At 32.6% G+C, this 24,487-nt stretch overlaps 1 protein-coding gene across 1 annotated transcript; it reads right to left on the bottom strand.

The window, feature by feature from the left end:
* Positions 1-880: 880 nt before the first annotated feature.
* Positions 881-17,709, bottom strand: LOC134247268 (uncharacterized). The gene is made up of 16 exons (XM_062729627.1): positions 17,401-17,709; positions 15,359-15,443; positions 14,507-14,565; positions 13,898-14,021; positions 13,536-13,686; positions 12,398-12,549; positions 10,698-10,821; positions 5,041-5,344; positions 4,498-4,582; positions 3,903-4,085; positions 3,535-3,685; positions 3,144-3,295; positions 2,485-2,604; positions 2,043-2,193; positions 1,526-1,677; positions 881-1,076 (listed from the first exon to the last, which is right to left on the bottom strand). The coding sequence occupies exons 1-16, from the start codon at positions 17,707-17,709 to the stop codon at positions 946-948; spliced, it is 2,433 nt and encodes an 810-aa protein (XP_062585611.1). The 3' UTR covers positions 881-945.
* Positions 17,710-24,487: the final 6,778 nt, after the last annotated feature.

Here is a 24,487-nt window from a genome sequence, read left to right on the forward strand (position 1 = left end):
CCTTCGGCTCAGGTGAGCTAATAAGGTGCTCATTCTTCTCAGGATATTTATTTTGCCAAAAATATATAAGGTTTAATTAATCTATTTCAAAGTACTTTTGTTACCATTATATGTCTGTAATATATTCGTGTAAATTATCCATTCCTTTGAAGAAAGTGCATAGTAATATTTTGGAAGAAAAAAATGTGTTTAAATTATAATTTCATTCTCAAAGTTGTAGATTCTCTTTTGTTAAAAATTAGAAATGACTCTTATATATAAATATTACGTGTATTGGCAGTTTTCCATGTTTATAGCAAATTCTTGTGATTGTATAATGTACAAGGCTATCTGAGTTTTAAACATTTTGCCATTTTTATGACGGAATTACTAAAAACACAAGTTGTATCTTTTTTGTCCAATTTTGACCTGCAAGCTATGCTATAATTGCTCGTATTTTACTTATAAAATACATTTCTTTTGGAAAATCATTACGGTTCAAGCAACATTTTATATGAGTGAGCAGAGGGTTTATGAACCTTAAAGAGCAGAGTTGCATGAATTTCTGAAAATATAAAATATCAATTGTTTTTATTGATATATAGCCATTGACTTTTAGCAAATAGAGAATAATTGGGAATACTCTAACTCCCCTGCTTTTGGCGCTTGGGTCGTTTTTTAAGACTGTTCTTTTCATCCTCTTTGTGGCTCAATTTGTATGATGTACAATGTACCCTTTAAAATCCCAAATCTCCCAATTCTCAAGTAGACAAAACACTATTTCCTAAAGAGAGAATTTTTAAAAAGGTTTATATTAATATACAATCCTCATTTAATTGTCACTATATATGTAAAACTTCAAACAATGAAATTTGATCACAGAAAAAACAACTGCCCTTGAGCAAACTATGAATATGAAAGATCGAAGAGAAATTTTGCCGGTGTTCATGATTTAAGACAATCCAACTAGAAGACGACGAGGTCTGTTCCTGGAATGGCCACTCCGCACTCCATGTAAGTGTTGAAATGATAGGACGACTGCATGTAACCAATGTTCCCAACAGTAAACTCCTCCCCCACGTACCTCCGATAGTAACCTACAATCCGGATTTATCGGTTAATAGGATAACTAGACAATCTCTCTCTCTCTCTCTCTCTCTCTCTCTCTCTCTCTCTCTCTCTCTCTCTCATGTAGTTGTATAGCTCTAGTTTGAAATATCTGACGTTTTCAGGATATTTTACGAGCCAAGAAAACATGAACGTAAAATATCAACATCGTATAAAGTAAAACAAAAACTGGAAAACATCAGATATTTCGGTCTAATATAGCTCAAGTCAAAGAAAATTCTACATGTTAAAACATGCGAATATTACTTATTTAAGGAGAAGAAGGACCTTTAGCTGAAAAAACAATAATGTTATCGGTATTTTGTAATGTTATCGGTATTTTGTAATGTTATAGGTATTTTGTAATGTTATAGGTATTTTGTAATTTTATAGGTATTTTGTAATGTTATAGGTATTTAGTAATGTTATAGGTATTTACCTGTGACTGCCGGAGAAGATGGGTAGTCTCCCGCTACTACTGCAGAAGTTTCAGATCCGCCTACAAGTTCACATTGATCTTCTCCAGATCCGCTCCCGTCTCCAATGTTTAAGAAGGTTGTCGTTAAGTTTGCACCAAGGAAAAACTTGTATCTAAAATGCACACTAGTTATAACTTGTAGCAGGAACTGCTTTGCCACAAAACATAAAATGAAAGCAAAGAAAATATTTTGCCCGCTAAATATAACCTGGATAGACAAAGTCACCAATGCGAATACTTAATGAGATGTCCATAAGCCACCCGCTACATGTCCGAATACATTGAACTTTTTATTGTACTCACATATTTCTGCAGTGTGATTCTGATTAAAACTCTTTAAGTGTCTTTTTAACTATTATTTACTTTTACCTAATAGTGAAAAAAGTAATTGGAAGGACACAGTAATAACTAATTAAAGGACACACTTAATATCGATATGGAACCCGGTAACTGAATTTGAATTTAATTTGATTCATACCTTGTACTGTTACACAAGACTACAGCGAGATACGGAGCCGAGGTGAAGTTTGTTTTCTTGACCACTGTTTTTCCCCCGCTACATCCATTGAAAGACTCATCCACGGACACCTCGTAAGCATACCAACAAGGGGGCGTGGCCGACATGCATGCTATCATGCAAAAAATTCAATTACCAAAAATCGATATTAACACTAGTGTACCAAAAAGGATTTTTTTCACCTTGCAAGAAAGTGATGTTTAGAAACTAAAAAGAACTTCTAGATACAGTAAAACTCGTTTAGTACAAACATGGATATTGCGAATTCACGGATACAGCGAAGTTATCTTGGATCCCCAGGTATATAAATAAAAAAATTCCATATACGGATATAGCGAAGTAATCTCATATGTCCAACTGACTTTGTTATAACCCAGTTTTACTATAATTAAACTGTGCTCACGCGGTTCCTGGGGGCCGGGAATCTGTACGCCACACTCGTACCAGGAGTCAGTCCACCATCCGGTGTCCCCAGATAAAATGTCCATATAGAACTCCTCCCCTACTTCACTGCGGGCATAACCTGAAAAAAAATCATATATTTTTAATTAAAAATAAAGATGGAAATTCTAAGATTACGTAAGTAGTTATAGTATATGTTAAAGTTTTTCAAACGAAGGTCAAACTCAAAGGTTAAGGTCAAATGGTTTAAACTGTTGGTACTCAAGGAAAGGTCTTTTAAAAAGATACACATGTAAAGTATGTATTCAGAAAGCCTTTGCACCAAGCTTTCAAAAGTTAACCACAACCTTTCAAAAGTTAACCAAGGTCAAAATTTGATAAAGTTTTACAAAAGTAACTCCAGGCTCAAGGTCAACATTCATTAAAGGTCAAATGTGCTTCTATTACTTTGTATATTATAACAAAACAAAATATCGTCTCAAGCTCTCCAGAATGAGAGAGGATTGTACATTTTGGCCATGGTTTGCGACTATGCAATTAATAAAGTTAAAGAAAAAAATTCTGACACATTTTCCCGGATTTTTCAAAATTATCCTTTCTTAGGGATATCCCTTAGAATTCTATACGTAGGGTGGTAATGCACACCCTTTCTAAACATACCGGTTAGTGTGGGGGAACTCATATAGTCCCCGGGCAGGACGGCATCCGCTTCTAGTCCCCCTACCAGTTCACAATGATCCGCTCCATGACCGCTGCCATCACCAACATTCAAAAATGTGTCGGTCAAATTCATACCCAGAAATATCTTGTACCTGTTGATAAGGTACAAATACATAATTCATTTTTCTATTTTAGGTTAATAGCAGTTTACATTTGTATATGTTTCGATTTTGATTCTTATTCACCCATGCACCCAGCATGACATATAAACGACACAAAGAAGAAAAAAAATAAAGCACAAAACAAAAGTCAATGTATGAATAAAACACATATCGTTTAATTTATCCTCCTTCAACTGACATTCACTCTGGCAAGAAGAAATTTTTCTTACCTTGTAGAATTGCAGAGTACTACACCGACCAACGGTGCGGACACATATTGCGTTTTCTTGACATACCTCGGACCACCCGGACATCCATTCCAGGCAGTGTCATGTGTAAAGTTGTACTTGTACCAACAAGAAGTCGTGGTGTTAAAGCAGTCTGAAAGAGAGAGTGGAAATAACTGAAGTGTATGATCATTTGCTAATGTTTTGTCAATGAGTGGGGATGCTTACTACTTTTACTCCTTTTAGGCTCCTAATCCCATGCACCTCTGGTGTTTTAGAGGTCCGTGTTTGCTCTGCTCCTAATTTGTATTTTGATAACTGTTCGTTATTTCCATATATCATCCCAGAATGAATGTATAGAACTAAAATACCTGGCGGGTTAGATTGTTGTCCACATACATAGGCTGGCGATGACCAGGTCCCATTACTCCTACAGGTAGAGGTCAAGGTTATTGAGGGGTCAGAGTTACAGGTGTAGGTAAGGACAGTTCCGATCTTTGTGGCTGTGACCATGACCGAAGTTAAGGTCGCGTCGGGATGAAGGTCAGGGCAGTCTTAAGAATTGATAATAAATGTTATTTATCAATTTTCGAAGAGTGTTTTTACGAAAGCCAAATTCTTAATTCATTCACAACAATAAACTAATCAATTTATATTAGCTTTACCATCAGCATTTTATTTTAAATGATTCGATATTATAATAATGTTATTCAAATTTTCGTTTACAAGAAATCGTTTAAAAAGTACCCCTTATTTTTTGGAAAATTATATTTTTAAGAAATATAAACTTAACTTATGTGTAAACTTTTTTTGGAAATTAACTTTTCAGTGTGGTATACAATTAAATTACCGAAAACGAAAACCGTTAGATCGATTATCAATTATTAAAAATTCTAAAATAACGAAAACTTACTAGTATTAATAACAAAAACAAAACTGTAAATTTTTCAGATGCTGATTTCAAACCTGATTTGACGCACTTTGGACCAGAAGCCGCGGGAATACATCTTTCTTGAAGTGAGCACGATGCATTACAAGACCCAGAGTATTCCTAAAGGACAGAAATAAAAAGAAATGTACATGTATTTAGGTTTGTAACATATCAAAACTTTGGTTCCTTTATGTATAAATACTGCAGCTAACTTCAAATCCTTTCTTTTAAATTTAAACTAAAAAAAAGTGTTTCCCGAGATAAGCCGTTTTTAAAATTATTCCATAAAGTAAAAGCATTCTTTTTAAACAATTTTAATACTTTAAAAACAAAATATTTACGTAACAACAAACTTTTCATATCTTTTGAAATAGACATGCATTTTTTAACATATAAAATTTGATGTCTGTGTTTTCAAGATAATGTACATGTACTGGTACTAATTTTTCGACGATACAGATAATTGATTTAAATTTTCATAAAATTTATAATTTTTGAAGGTTATCCTATCCAAAAAGGTCGTTTAAAGAATTTAAAATAAGAAAGGAAATGTTTTTAAAAAAAATCTAGACTGATACCCCTGGAATATTGCTTCGACTGACGTAGATGTATTTCACATCCGACGTCAGATCAGAGGGACTCTCTGATTCGTCGCTATAGGACAGTTCACATTCTAAAAGACTTCTCTGAAAATTTAACGAGGCACAAGAAACTCTTTTCGAACACTCCCTGATGCACATCTCCATTCCGATTGGGACAATTTTCTCCATGACAAATCCGGACAGTCGTAGATCGGGGGAAAATATGCCATAAGTTCCTCCATTAACATAATATGAGAATGAAATAAGAAAAAATATAATATAAACAGCACTAGTCGCCATTTTTGTATGTTACCTTCTCCGCACAGTATATTTATGCTATTCCTTGTTAAGTATAGTACATAAGCACCTTTTATGTCGGTTACAAGTTTATATCAATTATCAGGCTGTTTAATGTCTATAAACAAAAAGTTCAATTTCTTCAAATAACATTTGTTACGTAACACAATAAGGGTATTTTTGAGGCGCGATAGGTGGTAGTTCTTTAAGTTTATAGTTTGAAAGACAATGTAAATATCCAGTTTCTGAAGTACCTGAGAATAAAACATAAGTAGACCAGTATTTGTGTATTTTTAAATGCTAAAAACGTGGTTCGTGCATGTTGACTCACATTTCCTTAAAACATTGCTTTGATAACATTCCTTTATTCTTGCAGACTAAAAATTCCCCTTTTGGAAGTTCATTATTAGTAAGCAATATGATATTAATCGTAATATCAGATTACCCCAGGTCAAACTGGACTGTCCCATTTATGGTCAGGTACTAAGAATGAATCATCACATTGACCTTAAAGTAGCAATATTTGTATAATTTAATGAGATCAACAATCAACATATAATCAATTTATTCCCAATTTAGCTCAAGTGGGTATTTCTGCGAAAAGGTTTCTCGGAACACAATGGAACTTCAAGATTTGATCTCTTTAAATTCATAACTAAATTGTTGTTTTTAAGACAACTTTGGTTACTTTAACTAGTCAAATAAATCGCCTACGATGATTTCGGATATATTGAAATATAGGTTGTTATTGTTGAAGAATAGAGGCTGAATGAAATTTGACCTTAGGCCTTCAGCAGCGATTGTAGGCTTACGTAACCTACAAGTAAATTAAGACATGGGCGTTCTAGAGTCAAATTACAAATAAAATGATAAAAAGGTGTTGTAATTTCTAAAAAAGTACATCAGTGTAGTTTCTAAAAAGTTTAGAATATGTGTACCTTTAATTTTTCTTTTCTTTCAGTATAGACATATTCTTTATTTGCAGTCAGATTCGACGAGTTTGTTAAACCATCTTTGAAGGACAACTCACATTCCAACCGGCCTATAAGCAAAGCACAAGACACCCTTAAAATTGGCACGCTCTTTAACGCACATCTTGATGGGGATATTTTTCCATAACAAATCCAGACAGCCTTTTGTTAGGGGTAAATGCAATCGAGTTCCCTCCGTAGACAATATGGTCACGTACAAAAAAGGAAAAACACTAGAGAAACAACAAATGTAGAGGAAATCTTTTAGGAATTGGGACAGAGTTACATAATATACATGTACACGACCATTTATTACAAATATCGAAGTGTTACACAGCTGGTGCAAATAGCTTCACTCCATGATTATATGTAAATTTCACATGAAGTTACTTCTTAATTAGGTTCTTTTTCAAAATCGTTTGAACAGTAAACTTCCAGTTTAGAAAATCAAATATTCATGCCATCATATTATGGTAAAATATTGACGTGCATCTATCAAAAGATGAAAGAGGAAAAAAAATTAGTTGATATACATGTGAATGTTTATGTTTTTGTCACTTGGGAGAAAATAGAGTGACATTAGGATTGCAAGAAATATCGAAGCTGATTATTAATTAATTTGTTAATTAAGTCCAACTATTTAAATGAGAAGAACCAGAATTAAAGGGATAAGGACATAGTTTCAACTGATTTTTTTTTTCAAACCAATTTTAACATTTACAATCACTAATTAAGGCAATTCTAATCATCAGCAAAAATTTGAAAATAATTGTTGCTTTACAAAAAAAGATAAAGAACTCAAAATTCTACATAAGGTAAATACGGCTCGTGCCTTGTTTTTGTTTACATGGAGAAAATACATATTTAAAACAAAAGGAGATTCAGCAAATCATTGCAAACTGTCTAATCGTATTTAGAATGATTTTCTTTATTGAAAAAATTGGCTTTGATCAAACATAAATTAGTATATTTAACCTACGTAAACTAAAACATGACCGAGAGACCCTGTTTACTTGACAAATGTTTGGAGCTCTAAATCTGCCTCGTATCTCGATCGACAACTGAAATTCAGATTTTACATAATTATTAAAAATACCTTAGTTAGATATTCGTAAACATAAAAAAAGGAAAATGAATTTGATTTTTTAGCTGAACATGTGTCCATGTCCGTTTAACACATACCAGAACATTTGTTCATCCCAGATCACGACACAGTTCTTGATCACCTTACTCCGCTTATATTTGATGTGTTAATTATTTAATCACTTACCTTTTAGAAAGGATATTAGTCATTGCATTACAAATAACATTAAACAAATAAACAGTATATACGTTTGCTAAATTTTATTTTGCCTTAAAGACAATATTGTCAAAGACGAAACTATCCATTATTAAATTGTTTATGATGGTATAACTTAAAGGTAGGTGTGGGTCTTCCATGACGACCGATCATCTAGCGTAAATAGCTATAATGTATGATTAACAATTTAAGAGGAAGCGCTGTTATAACGCACACTTTGAAAAATTACGCACTTTGAAAAAATAAAATTTCTTTTCAAAGTGCGTTAATATCGACCATCTTAACGCATTTTTGAAAAAAGAATTATATGGTCGATATTCTTGCAAATCATAGGTATGATAAATAATTGAACCTGTTGGATAACTTTTCGGTGTAAAGGTCACTTCAGGATGTGAAAATGAGCGATTTTGATTTTTCCATACTTTGAAAATTCCTTCTCTCTTAAATGTATTATTGAACTTAATTTTTTACAGTTTGCATGCATTTATTTATTGAAAGTTTTCAACGTCACGGTAGTTATGCAAATACATATATTTGGGTGTAGCATAGGCATCGGTACCGGGAGGGGGCTTAGTAACACACAAATGTTTACAAAGATATACATAATAGACATTGAAAATTTGGGCTTACTAGTACCTTTGGGGGGGGGGGGGGTCCATGTTCAATTTGCTACCGTCGGCTATGTAAAAAATAGTTGGGCTAAAAGATCTTCTACTCGTCTTCTCCTTGTTCTCAATGAAGTTAAATCAATACATGTAAATTAAAAAGTTTTTCGAAAGATATAATTATTACAAATTAATTCTCTCAGTTACTAAAATCTTAGTCTAGAACTTTTGTTTCATACATATTTTTTTCAAAGTACGTTAAATTCCCCCTTGGTAAAAAATGTTGATGTTTACTCTTAACGCACTTTGGAAAAAATTTCATAGTGCGTTGAGTGTGTCCCAAATTTAACGCATTTTGAAAAAAATTTCAAAGTGCGTTGATTTTGTCCCAATTTTAACGCACTTTGAAAATTTTTTTCAAAGTGCATAATTTTTTCAAAGTGCGTTGCCACAAAGCGAAAAAAACAAACATTTTTATTTCATTTTATAACGAAATTGAAGTAATTAATACTAGCTAGGACGCAATGTTAAGGATAGGTATTTAGATGCTATTAAATGCTTTCTGTCTAACGTTTGTAGCTCATTATGTTATATGCAGAGAAGGAGGCACGGGGTTAGGTGTGGAGGAGACAACATAAACTTTAGTGAGTTCATAAAAAAAACATCATCTGAGTGGTTCAAACAAAAACTTTCCCATCCAAATCCAATTTCAGTTGATACGCATTTGCTTATAAGGCGCAATACATGTATTCACACAAAGAATGTAGCATTCACGATTTTTAGTATGTTCTTTATTGATAGATGAAAACCCCTCTTCTGGCTTGCACTGTCAATTTTCTTTCTTTTCTTTTAATTTCCACACCTTGCTTTGTTTACGTAAATGATAAAATGCTGCCTTTGTTAATGCAGGTATAATATAATTCTATATACCTAGATTTTGTGGCCACAAATTAATGTTGATAGGAAGAATTTGCTCCAAACCATTTCTGAAAGCTTCCAAGTGGTTTCAAAATCAAACGATCAGAAAATAATTTAACCCAACTTGAGCCTTAGATGAAGGAACTTCAGTGTTAACTGCATGAGGTTAAAAAAATCCTATCCAAGGGTATTTGCCAGTTTTCAGACTTTTTACTACATATTCATTTTACATCTTTATCAAAAGGGAAGGGGGAATAATTCAACCTTATATTTGCATTTCTAGAGTTTAAAAGAATTCAGAATACCACTTGGGCATTGTTCCATTCTCTAGATCTGTAATAATCTGGAATGAAAACCACGAATCATCAAGTGAAACGGAATAAACTATACATCGTAATTGATGACTGAGGAAATTTATTTTCACAAAAAATGAGTACAAAGTAAGTAAAAACAAACACCTTTTATAAAATATCAAATCTTATGTGCATGATTTCATTGTTCCTTATGCAACTACTAGTGGATTGTGAAAAAGTCAATTATATTTTAATTTCTTTATGTTATTTGTGTATGCTATGGCACGTTTCCAGACTGTACACTGAACCAAACTTCTAAGCGTTCACCTGACATTTTTAAGTTATAAAGAACAAATGCATACAATAGCTAGTTTCTTAAATTCATAATTAATAATGCATATTTCAGTCTGATGTTGCGAAAATTTTATATCTCGTCAAATACCCGTTGGTCTACACTAAAACCTCCTTGGTCGTTTGACACGTAGGTGTTCCTCTTTAAGGAGGATTCAGAGTGTCTGAGATGATATTGGACTATCATGAGCACCACTTTGTTGCCATTTTCTTGCCATTGTACTGACTGATTTAAATCTGTTTCTTAATTGGTTCAGGGCCATGTAACAATATTTTAACCTGGTTGTGACGCAAAACCTTGTCCTTCGACGAAGATCCCAATCACTTCCGGTTTGATTAAAATTTATCTAAAGCTTTCAAATTGTTGCAAATTATCGATGAAAATGACGTACAAGCTATAGGAAACTGTGTTTATATGATTTTTGAGACTGGTTGTTAATTTTTAAACGTTATATCAAGGACAGATGAACATTAAAATAAAATTAATTGAGTATAACTTGTCACTAGGATGATAAAAACACCAACATTCCAACGGCTCTCCCTCCTTCCTAAATGGTCATTTTACCAATGTTTTGCGTTTTTTGTTTTACTTAAAGCACGTGCCGCAAAGTACCGATTTATTGTTTAAAGTTTCGTCACGGGACTTTGCTTTTTATCGGTGATATTTGATTTGCTTTCGACAATTATAAAGGAGACACATCGGTTATAATAGTTTGAAAATTTCATACCATGTACTTTTTAAATAAATACATTTATTAAAGTGAACACTTAGAAGTTTTAAGAAGTTTTGTGAAGTACATAAGTGTATATAATATACGTAAATTAAAAAAAAGTAAAATTAAGTCTACTCTTTATATATACATGTAATCTGGTGGAAAAAGAAAACTAAAATCTTGTGGGTACAAAATTTCCTGTTTACGGTAAGGTGCCCGTTCCCGGAATTGATATGCCGCATTCCAGATAGGAGTTGAGCCAGTAGGATGACTGCGCTGCGCCAATCTTTCCAAATTGAAATTCCGCTCCCTCATACTTTCGATAGTAACCTGTAAATGGATTAATGTTGTACAGGAATTAAGGGATTAGGATATATATATATATATATATATATATATATATATATATATATATATATATATATATATATATATATATATATATATATATATAAAATAAAATAAAACATTAAAAACACGAAAAACTTCAGTGAAGCTTTAGGCCTTTCATTCTATCTTCAGAAGCTTTACAAAAATTTTTTTTCGTGTTTTTCTTCTTTATTTTAAGTATCTAATTCCGACCATTGAGACTTTTTATTGGATTATATATATATATATATATATATATAGAGAGAGAGAGAGAGAGAGAGAGAGAGAGAGAGAGAGAGAGAGAGAGAGAGAGATGATATATACAGTGGCTGGAACGTTATTGTTGACAAACAAAACGTGTAGAATCGTTCGTGTATCGTGAGTGATCGTTCGTTTAACGTGAAAGATCGTTCGTGTATCAGACTCAATCGTGTGCGTTTTTAATCGTGCGAGATCGTGCGTTTAGAATCGTGTAAATTTCGTTTTGTAAGTTTTTATCGGAATGTTATTTCTAAAATAAGCATTTCCCTTGTTGGTTTTTCTTAATTGATTAAATAAAATCAAAATTAAATGAAAATGAACAATTAAGATAATAGAATGCAGAACGAACTAGTTATCGCTCGTAAACAAGCAATAAAGTAAGTCGTACAATATTCAATTCTCGTCGAATAGCGCGATCAATATTGTGTTAAACCGTACTTAGATCTCTTACGCCTTTCTGAAAAATCTGATTTAATTATTATTTACTTTCTATTGTGGTCTAGATAATCTTGAAATCAATTCATTGAAAATGATTTTTTTTTTCAAAGAAATAAAAATTTCTCAATGCTTACATAGCTACATGTAGTTAATCGACAAATATACATGCACACGGCATGATTTTCTGGAGTTTTGATTATCTGTGTTTATCTCTTGAATTTATTTGTAACTCATTTATTTTAAATTTCTGCAAATAAAAAAGTTGAATAATTAGAAAGTTTATCAGACATTGAATAAATGGAAACATAAAGATAAAATTTATAATTATTATTTAAGTCATTCAATGCTGCCATTTTTGTTGAATCGTATCCCCCTTTCTTCATATCATTATATTTAATTCAATCAAATTATACGACCCACATACATGTACACAGTCTAATAGAACGAACAAAATCCGTTTTCTTTGATCAGAGAATTACCTTAGAAATAATTACTTTTAATCTGAAATATTTAGTCTTGCAAATATTTAGTTACAAAAAATATCATTTTCCATTTTTTTTCAAAGTTTATGAAATAATATTAATAATTTTTTGAAATCTTAAATAAGTATTAAGCTTTATTTCGTTTTGAATATATTAATTCCTAAATATTTTGAACTATTTTGAGTGAAGAAACGTGCGTTTGCGTCAACAATCGTGCAAGATCGTGTAACGTGTAGAATCGTGAACGTGAAAGATCGTTCGTGTAACAGGTTCAATCGTGCGTTAATCGTGCGGAATCGTTCGTGTAACGTGATCGTTCGTGTAAGTTGTCAACAATAACGTTCCAGCCACTGTACCTGTGACAGCTGGAGACTGGGGATAATCTCCTGGTATTATAGCAGTACTTTGGGATCCACCGACAAGTTCACAGTGATCCTGTCCTGATCCGCTCCCGTCTCCAATGTTGTAAAATGTCGTTGTTAAGTTTTCACCAAGGAATAATTTATATCTGAAATGCAAGTGAACCAACAATATATTTGACAACTCGTTTAAAGACTGAAAACCTGTATTCCACAAAAAAAAAAAAAAAAAAAAAAACAATCAGGAAGGGTTGCGATAACTTTTTTTCAGATACACTGTATGTTTCAATCAATTTACATATCCGGTGCAGTCTTCATTCATGTCAATATTAGATGTTTTTGTGAAACAGGAAAGACTTAAGAACTGACCATTTCGTGAAAGAGAGAATTGTTCTCGGGGACCATTGTTTTGAGATTTGTTTTTTCTCTCGCAGAATTGACAGTTTTAAACCTAACCCATAAAATGTGCCAAAATGGTTAACCACTTAATCAATATAACATCACGACTGATGCTTATAAAGATTTTCACTTGTTTCATGTTGCTCCAGTATGCAGTGGATTGTGTTGTATTCATTACTATATATACACATGTATATGATTATTTTTTTTAAATTAAGGTCAGACGACACGTTCCTCAAAAATATATAATTTTTCCCAAGAATTTGTCATTGAAGTCTAGGTACTTAAACAAGTTTCCATACAAAAAATTAGGGTACCTTACCAGGCATTTGGACAAGATACCACAGGGTAATATTTCTTATATATTCCATACGGGTAATTACCTGAATGGCCTATATTACAATTTTTGATGTTCTTATATAAAAAACGTATTGAAAACTAGAGGTACTGTGAGCAATGAGCTCACTAAATGATACCCCCCGCTTCCCATATGGTTATAACTGATGACAAAGTCCATGTTTTGCTGTGGCCGGGAAACCCAAAATATGTGTCGGATCAAAAAGTAAAATAGAAGGTGCACAATGGCAATATGTAATAAAGATTCTTTTAAAGTTTCATTAAATTTCACTCAGTGGTATAAGAGGAGTTGCGGATAAGAGATGGGTACCCTAAAGCGTTAATCATTAATTTCCTTTACATATACGTAAATGAAATGGCAAAAATGACTTTTTTTTACCTTGTAGGAGAACACAAAACCACCCCTACCAGTGGAGCAGATGTATATCCCGTTTCTTTGACATATCTTGGACCACCTGCACATCCATTAAATTCATTGCCATGGGTAAAGTTGTACTTGTACCAACAGGAATTCGTGATATTAAAGCAGTCTGAAAGAGAGAGTGGAAATAACTGAAATGTATGATCATTTGCTAATGTTTTGTCAATGAGTAGGAATGCTTACTCCTTTTAGGCGCCTGATCCCATGCACCTCTGATGTTTTAGAGGTCCGTGTTTGCTCTGCTCCTAATTTGTATTTTGATAACTGTTCGTTATTTTTTCCATATATCATCTCAGAATGAATGTACAGAACTAAAATACCTGGCGGGTTAGACTGTTGTCCACATACATAGGCTGGCGATGACCAGGTCCCATTACTCCTACAGGTAGAGGTCAAGGTTATTGAGGGGTCAGAGTTACAGGTGTAGGTAAGGATAGTTCCGACCTTTGTGGCTGTGACCATGACCGAAGTTAAGGTCGCGTCGGGATGAAGGTCAGGGCAGTCTTAAGAATTGAAAATAAATGTTATTTATCAATTCTCGAAGAGTGTTTTTACGAAAGCCAAATTTTTAATTCATTCACAACAATAAACTAATCTTGCGGCGAATAATTTTCGCGAATAAGGAAACATTTTTTACAAAAACAAAGCAAAATAAATTTGTCGCGGCGATTAATATTCTTTATTTCGTGACTTAAAGTAGGTCGCGAATATTTCTTACACGCGAAAAACAATGGGTTTACAGTATACAGTTACCTGAAACAGCAATCATTTACCTATTTTATTGGATGAAAAAATTATGAAATTGAGAATGAAAAACCTGGTGTCTTGCACGAAGATGAGGATGATGACCAAGTTCCGTTGCTTCTGCAGGTTGAGGTCAGGTTTATGGAGGGATAAGATGTACAGGTCAAGGTAAGAACAGTACCGACCTTAGTGGATGTGACCTTGACTGAAGTAGTGTTTGCATCTGGATGATTTGATGGGCAGTCTGAAATAGATCACTTAGATATGAATTTTGTTAATTTATTTTATTGACATGGTCTTTCTAAAAATCAGTGTATTTTCATGTTTAATCAGCTATATATCATTCAAAGATTAATGCACGGAGTATAGAACAACTGTTTTTATATTAGAAAAACTAAAAAAAATTGTCAGCATTTCAATTAAGATTTGATCTTGTTCATATAGGTAAAAGATTGATTAGTATCTGGTATTAGGTTTTTATTATACCCCCCTTTACCGAATACAAAGATGGAGTATGTAGCTGTCTGTTCGTCTGTCCGTGTAATCTTGACCAGACTACAACTTTATGATGGAGAATCACGGAAGCTCATACATCTGAGGGTGTGTCATGACCTTAATGCAAGATCATTCCAATAAATTCATAAAAAGCGTAAAAGTCAGGACAGGTCTAGTCTACTCTAACTTATTTGTATACAAACATTGGAAGTTCATACTTCGTACAACGATTATGTGTGAAGACTTGACCCAACGTCATCATGTAAATCAAAATCAATATTGCATTGAAAAATAATTAATTCCTGGCCTTACCACATCTTATTTTAAACCATCGCCACCCAGCCTACCCACTTTAGAGATTTCCCTTTAAAACCCACACTCAAAATCAATATGTAAAATAATTAGTACTGGATAAAGAAAAAAATCATTCAATTATAATAAAAAGAATATCTCCCATCTTTGTGTTTTCCGTTATTTAGTGTTACATGTATAAAAAAAATTATAAATCTTATTTGATATAAAACGTAAAAAAAAATAGGAACCTGATTGGATACATTTAGGTCCCGTAGCTGTCTGAATACAACTTCCTAGGGGTGAACAAGATGCATCACATGTCTCAATATACACCTATAAATTAAAAAAAAGATAGATTTTTTTTCAACAACAACAACATAATTATAATCTTGACACATACAATCAATAAAATACGAAAGTGTTCGTAAAGAAAGATTGCATGAAATTAATTTTTGAAACACTTGAATGAAAATACGACACGAGATACAGACAAATAAAAATCCTGGACAACCATGTTTTGTTCCGCATATGCTTCAATGCATTGATTGCACTATCCATGCTCACGGATCATTTTGAGTTTAGGGGGTACTAGTTCGTCAAAACGATTTATTTTTCGAATTTAATATTGAAAAGTGACATATTCTTAACCCACGTTTGAAAAAATAGGGATAAATAGTGTTGAGATAGCCGTCCCTCGGTCCGTCCTGTCGTCTGTGACGTTTGGGTCTGCACATCTCAAATCCTCCACTCCTCCTTTACCACCGAATGAAATTTAATGCAGCTTTCAAACAGTCTTTTTTACATGGTCCCATTGTGCATTGTTTTTTTATTTTCCAACCTCATCAGACACATACTTCGGGTTTCCCATAGCAAAACATGGATATTGACATTCATTTTATATTTTGGGTACCCAACTACTTTTGTTATACCACTGAATAAAATTTAGGGAATTAAAATGATTAGCAAAAATTAGAACATCATTTGCCGATTTACTAAGCAGATACAGAACTTAAAATTCTTAATAATGTAAACAAGGCTTGTGCTCAGGAAACTAGAAACTGTTTAACACACTGTGGTATTTAAAATTTTCTTTATTGAAAATTCTGCTTTGAATGAGCATATATTAGTGTATTAAACCTATTTAAATAAAAACATGCCATGGACCTTGTTTATATAACAAAGGTTTGGAATTCTAAATTTGTCTTGTATCTCGACAACTGAAATTCAAAATTTTGATAATCATTAGAAATCATTTGTAAACATTAAAAATTGAAAAATACCTTTGAGAAATTTAAGCTGCATGGAACTGTGTCCATGCCACTTTAAAACTTTTGATTTGACACATAGTTAGGGTTTCCCATAGCTAAACAAGTACTTTGCCATTATACATTTGTACTCATTTGGAGTGCATGGGGACATTATTTTGTAAATTGATTATTCACAGTATCTTAATTTTTCAATTTGCAACTCATTGCACCTATAACATAATTATAAACTTTAAGGTAGTCCGATCCTCAGGCTTATAAAATTAGCAGTTAAGTAATCAAAAATACTCATAAAAGTATCTCTGAATCCACAAAGTTATGTAACTTTATCCACAGTATTTCTTTAAAATTGAAGATTAAAGTTAATCATGTTATATAGGAAAATTTTCAAATCAACAATATTTTTGCAGAAAAAGCAAATTGGAATATCAGAAATGCATTTTCTAATTGCAAATTGATCAACAAATATATTTTAGGTTAAAAAACGATAGGTAGCCATTCAGAAAAATTGTCATGATTTTTATACTTATTTGGTATTTTTTGTCTTCTATTTCGGTTATGTATTCTATAATACATAGTGTAAAAGGCTTTTGCTATCATTAAAAGACACTGAAAATCACTTTTTATTTCATATCTTGCTAATGAGCATTGGTATCTAAGGCTGGATTCAAGAAAATCTTGTTTCTCTAAAACTATATTAATTTTTTTTCCCTTTTATAGAATACAAATGTCAACTTTTATAAAACCTTATCTAAGACTTCCAAAACCCTTGAATCTTATAAAGATGAATAAAATGAAAATTGTTGCATGAAAAAAAAATTTCAAGCTTCATTTTGATGCATTTAAAATCAAATATCAATTTTTGGAGTTATCCTTCATGGCTGAGGATCGGATATCCTTAAACAAATTATCATATTTTTATATTAGAATTCCATTATATTGACTGTATTAAAATAAAGACAATCATTCTAAAACGCTATGTGTACTAGATAAATAAAAAAATTTGAAAAATGTAGTACATGTACCTGTGGTATTTCTTTCCTTTCAATATAGACATATTCTTTATCAGATGTCAGATTTGTTGGGTTTGTTGATCCATCTTTGAAGGACAACTCACATTCTAACCGACCTCTATGAAAATTAAGCGAGGCACAAGACACCCTTTTGGCACACTCTTTAACGCACATCTTTTTTCCAATGGGAGATATTTTTTCCATTAAAAATCCAGACAGTCTTTTGTTAGGGGTAAATGCAACCGAAATTCCTCCGTAGACAATATGGCCAGGTAAAAACAGAGAAAACACAATAGAAACCAGAAATATCCCTATTTTCATGCTGAGAAAACCGCTTAGGAATATGGATAGAGCAACATAAATGTACATTTCCTTTATAACAATTATCGAATTACCAAACACTTGGTGCAAATAAGCTTACTCCATGATTATTTGTAAACTGCACATGCAGTTACTCTTGAAATCTGTTTGAAAAGGAAACTTAATATTTAGGAAAATCAAATATTCCTGCAACCGTTTTATGGTAAAATATTGATGTGCATCTATCAAAACATGAAAGAAAAACAAATTAGTTGATATACATGCTAATTACGCTATGTCACTTGGGAGATAATAGAATGACATGCAATTTTAAAGGTGACTACTATTTGTTATTTCAAACCATACAGAACCACAGCAAGAACAATTGTTCATCCCAGCTTTAGTGTTTGATCACCTTGCTCCACTTAGAGATTTGTTAATTGTTCTTGAAATCACTTACGTTTTAGAAAAGATGCAAGTCACTACAATACAAAAAAAATCAAACAATTAAATCGTATACTGAGTATAAATACATTTGCATGCTTATATGTTGTAAAGCAATATTGTTAAACCATTCATTATTAAATTGTTATCATTCGATAACATAACATAAAGGTACTTTGTCTGGCTCTCCCATGTCGAGCGACCTAAAGTTTGTACCATTTAGTTTTAAGCTTAATACCCCGGTTTTCATTAAAAAGACTATATTCTATGTTTGTAATAGAACATTCCCATTTTAATTGATGAAGAATCTGTTTTAATATAAGGAATGAAATGGAGATAACAAACGGTATTCAAGATCAAAAGTCCATAAAACAATACAAAATAGGAGCAGAGCAAATACGGACCTCCATAACATCAGAGGTGGGATCAGGTGACATGGAGGAGTGAGCATCCCCTGCTGACCGGTTACACCCACCGTATGCTTCTTGTCATGATCGGGAAATAACGGAAAAATCTGTCGTCAATTCAGTGAATAAAAAACTAACAATTAGTATGAAAAATGTAAGACAGCATTTGACACAGTGATAAATTGTATTTGCTGACAAGGTCATTATATAGAACTTAAGAAATGATGACTTTAAACGAGACCGCAGAAATACTTGTTTCATCAACTTGTTTGTCAATAATTTACCACGTTTTAGAAACTGTTCATACGTACAGCATGCTCTTGCGTATCGAATCAACTGAGATATATAAACTCTGTATGCAGATTATGAAGGTATATTGCTGCATAAATAAGGCATGCTGACGATTGTAAAGTTAAAATCATCACATGTATCATAGATCGCCAAAAACTACATAGATATTGTCAATCAGAAACTCAAGCATTTTTTATGTCAACTTCAGAGTACTTGTGAAATGATTTGCTATTCGAAACATTGATATATATGTATTAAAATGATTACAGCGATACATATATTCTACCAAAAATACATAAATATAAAAGCAAGCGCAAATAACTTTAATCTTGTATGTGATTTTAAAAAAAAATATGCAAAGCAACAAAGAAAACATGCATTTTGTAACAGACTCAAAGTAATCAATAGCAGCAAAGACGCAATGATGGGTATAGACAAATGCTATAAAATGCTTTCAAATGCGCGGTAGGTGAGGAGGAGACGACACAAACTTAAGTGAGTTCAATAAAAAGCACCATTTGAGAGGTTCGAACAAAAAAAACATAATACAACCTCATTTAATAGACGGACCGTGAAAACGTAATATTCACTCACAAAAATAGTATCGGAAGAGGGAGGGGGCTGCACGTACGTACTCACATTTAACTTTCATGTGAAGTTCTTCATTGAAAGGGCCCTTTTGGTAGCACAGTCAAATTTCCCCATTTTATGACTTTATTACCTTAAATAGCAATCCTCTGTCGTTTTCCTTCTGATGACTCAACATTTAGATATATCGACGACGTATTGTCATTTAACAATGGTAATTTCCATTCCTACGTCGATACGATATATCCTGGTGAGCTTGAGATAGAGATACCACAGAGTCTGACACATCTGCCTCATACTTGGATATTTTACTTGAAAAAGACGTTATTGGTAATCTAAAATCCAAGCTATATGATAAACGTGATGACTGTAACCTTTATATCGTCAACTTCCCTTACTTATGCAGTAATATACCTTCATCACCTGCATGCGGAGTGTATATGTCTCAGTTGATTTGTTCCGCAATAGCATGCTCTATGTATGGACAATTTCTAAAACGAGGTAAATTATTGACAAGCAAGTTGATGAAACAAATATCAGCGGTCTCGTTTAAAGTCATCATTTCGTAAGTTCAATGACCTTGTCAGCAAATACAATTTATCATTGAGTCAAATGCTGACTGACGTTTTTCATACTCGTTGTTAGTCCATTGTCTATACACTGAATTGACGACGATTTTTCCGCTGTTTCCCTGTCATTACAAGGAGTAGCTGCAGATCTGTAGCTCTCCGAAAAAAAATATATTGATAGACCAGAGAGCTACAGTGCCACCCATTGAAAAAAACTGTATATTTTTTGCGCACAAAAAAGTGCGCTCGGTTCTCGATTTATTTCTCCATGTTTTTAAAACTGTAATCTCAAAATATTACTAACCGTGTGTTCCTAACATATTCTTTCGCTGTTTCCACAACCAAACATTCCTCATAATTGTTGATAATAGTCCTCCTGACCCTGATATTGTAATCATCGAACATTTCACTTATTTATACTGCCAATTTGGTTTCAAAGATAATTCGGTCCAATATGCTTCGTTCGGATGTCAACTACGAGAGTACTTGATAGAAGATAAAGAAATGTTTTGAAATCTTTCCTTATTTTCAACTGAGGTAAGAATTTTGAAGAATTAATCAAGAACCGAGCGCAATAAATATACAGTTTTTTCAATGGGTGGCACTGTAGCTCTCCGGTCTATCAAATTGAATATATTTTTTTTTCGGAGAGCTACAGATCTGCAGCTATACAAGGAGCACACGGCGGGTGTGACCGGTCAGCAGGGGAAACTTACTCCTCCATGACATATGATCCTACCTCTGATGTTTTGGAGGTCCATGTTTGCTCTGCTCCTATTTTGAATTGTTTTATGGACTTTTTATTGAATACTATTCGTTATCTCCGTATCCTTCTTCCATATTTTACTTTGTACTTTTTTTAAATTTATAAATAATAAAATGTTTTCTTTGTGAATGCAGGGATAAAATAAACCCCGTGGGCACGTAACCTAGTAAAGAAATAAATAACAATTTAAAAACTTTCATGAGAAATGAAGTGGATCGGCCATGTGATAAAATTTAGTGAGGGCCGAAAAACATGGAAAAACAAAACTTTCCATAATAGAGGATGGAAAAAATATTTTTAAAAGATATTATTAAAATTGCAACATTGCAACTTCAGCAAAATTAAATCACGAAATAATAATAATAATTCCAACATTAAATAACACCTTGTACTTATTCTTCCCAAGAAATGGTCTCAATACTTGCATGCTTTTTAATCCTTTAAAATGTGGAGAAAATTAATTTGAGGCAAAGTTTTCATCTCTTGAAGAAAAAAACACTACTAGTATTGACAATAAATTTCAAATGCAATCGGTCGTGAAGCATAATGTTTGAAATCTGACAATAGCTAAGTACATTGTGGTACTCTGAACTCTTTTAATGTGAAGGAAACAAATAGATTGCTTAATTCTTCAGTTTTCCTATTGGTAAAGATTAGAAATTTAATAAGCCATCTGAAAAGGGGTAAATATGAATATTACTTTCCATTGGAAAATGTAGATGTCCATATATGTCTGTCCGTGCAATTTCGTCCAGTTTACATAATGTTATAATAGAGAATCACTGCAAGATCATACTTAGTAAACAAAGGTTTTTTTCTGAGGGTAAGTCATGACCATGAGAAATGTAATTCTAACAAGTTGAAGGTCACAAGCAGAAAAACTATTTAATCCTTGTAAGATCTTCTTTATAGAGAACCATTTGTGGTTCGTATTTGGTACAAAAATTGCTAATACCTGAAGATGCATCAAGACTTTGACCCAAGGTCATTTAATTAAATTCAATGTTTGTTTTCCTGGCATGATCATATTTTGTAATGGAGAACATTAGGAGTCCATACTTATCACCAATACTGCATATAATCTGAGGGTATAAACTGTCCATGACCCAAGATTATTCCACCAAGTTCAAGGTCAGTGAAAAAGTTGTGTTTTTGGTTCCGGTCTATAACTCTGTAATTTAAAGTTGCTGATCATGATTAAGGCTTAAAGGTGCATCATGATCTAAACATTGTTCTGTCAGTGACCTAGAACTTGTAAAAAGACCATGCACGGATCTAGAGGAGGGGTCAGGACCCCCCCGGAATTTGCAAGGTTACTAAATTTATATACTAAAACAGGCAAAAAGTTACCTTGGACCCCCCTCGGAAAACGCAGACACCCCCCCCCCCCGGTAAACGCGAATTTGCGTAAAAGGTATGAAAAAAATCAAAAGGTTTGAAGCATTAGAAGTCATCGACTAAACCCCCACCCCCCTGAAATAGGTTTTTGAAGTTTTTGGCGAATTCCCGTGGTTTTTCTTTTTTGCTTGTCAAGAAATTTCTGGGTTGGATTCTTATTTTTGGACTGGGGTGGACAACGCCCCCCCCCCCTCCAGGAAAAAATTTCTGGATCCGCGCCTGCAGAAAACGTGTTAAATTCATTTCCAGTATATAAATTGGATAAGAGGTTCTCACTTTATATAAATAATATTTAAACTAACTTTTTTAAGGTATGCATTGGCCATGACCCAAGTCATCCAGAAAGTTTAAGATCACCGGCAGAAAAAGTAATATATTTTTTTTGTTTGAAGTTGAAAATCAAGCAAAGATTTATTACATTAAATATACAAGTTCAAAGTCACCAGTCTGGTAGGAAAAAATATGAAATTAATGTTAAGTCCATAATTTTCTAACGGAGAATCATTTGATGTCCATATCTCACTCGAAGATCACATGACTAGAGGTTGTATCAATTTTTTAAAACCAAGGTCATTTTGGGCAGTTCAATGAAACACTTTCAAAATTTAGAATAGGCTTTTTAAAAAAGATATAGTGGGGTATTCTTTGGTGTTTACCAGGTACTTACCGTACCTCTTTTGCTAATTAGTCCAAGGGGTATACTTAATTGCATCGAAAAATGGAGCTTCTTTTCCTTATGCAATTAAGTATATCCGATGTGACATGAATATCTGATACATGCAAGATATTGATTCATCGTAAAACACTTCAAGCAGTGAGCACTAAATATTAAATCAAATTTTCAAAAAGAATATTTGCAGTATTTAACCCGGATCATGTTAGACTAAAATATTTAAGTACATCTATTTAAACTTCAAAGAGAATATTAATAAACTAAATTTCAAATGTATGCTTTAATGCCCACACTTTTCGTATGCATATATAAATTCTATTAAAATTTTAAAATAACATGAAATTGTGCACGTTAAATGTGAAATTTGTTTAGTCAAACAAATAAAGAAGCAGACCACTTTCTAATTTTCCAGGTCCCAAGACTATAAACTGAGTTAATTCTGCTGTTTGATGTTTCCATTTTGAACAAAAAATCTGATGTTGCTACTTACTGCATCGGTCAAATTCTACCACCGTAGCCTTCTATGAAACAGACTTAAATCAAAATTTTTAATTTTGATATTTTGAGATTTATTTCATGTCTGAAGACTTTTGCTAAGAAATCAACTCCTAATGTTTACTTACTTTTTATTTAATTTTATTTTTTGTTGTTGTTTATATTCCCTCTCGAAAATCTTTCACTCAAATGGAGATGCCACCACTTGCCGGTGTAAAGCTGGATTGGAATAATTATATTTTTGTACATTGTAAACCTCCTATGATTCTCAAAATTCTACTTTTCTGCAATCATCCTTATTAATCTATACAATTTTTTTTTTTACTTTAAATCCAATTTTTGTGAAACTTTGAATGAAAAATTAAAAACTATGTGGTTAAATATATGTTTTCATTATACTAAACAGAACTCGAATTGCTATTTCAAATTTTTCGACAAAACTTTGTATCATCTGTCCTTAAGAAAGTTTTCCACTATTAATCAACCAATACCAGCTATGATCTCTTGATTAGATAAAAGATGTACAAATGCATAAATCTAACCGAAGGATGATGCAGATTTTTTTTATTTAATTGAACAAGGATGGATGTTTAAACTTGTAGGTCCAACACAGCTATATACTTCTATATATATTATTCATGTACATAACCAATATCTAATTGAACAGCATCTTTATAAATACTCTATCTAAATCAAGTTTGATCACTTCACAAGTTTAGGAAAGTGCAGTAATACATATTCCTACAGATAACTTATCCAATAAAGTTAATCTATTTAGCAAATACATGCACATGTATATTGAATATTTTGAAATCCTTGGCTTTCAAATTCTGCTTAAAAAAATAATCAAAAATGCATTGGTTTTTTTTTCTATTTGTACAAGAAAAATAAGACGGTGAATTTTAAATTCTTCTACAAAAAGACCAACTTAAGAAAAGTGTGAACATACAGAATGTTGCACATGTTTCAAACAAATGAAATCATAGGCACTTTTATGTTTGAATTGAATTATTAACAATAAGCTACTACTGCAAGCATAAGAATCTGTGAATCTCAAAATTCAACATTTTTTATAAAAGTAAAAATAAAATTTCAATAGTATTGTAATGTGTGAACTTGAAAAACTAAACATTGTTGCAAAAATATTACTTTCTACGATGACATCGTG

Source organism: Saccostrea cucullata, unplaced genomic scaffold (assembly GCF_032062105.1).
Source record: "Saccostrea cucullata isolate Sc308-1 unplaced genomic scaffold, CSIRO_AGI_Scuc_v1 ctg2084, whole genome shotgun sequence".
In the NCBI taxonomy this organism is placed as follows: Eukaryota; Metazoa; Mollusca; class Bivalvia; order Ostreida; family Ostreidae; genus Saccostrea; species Saccostrea cuccullata.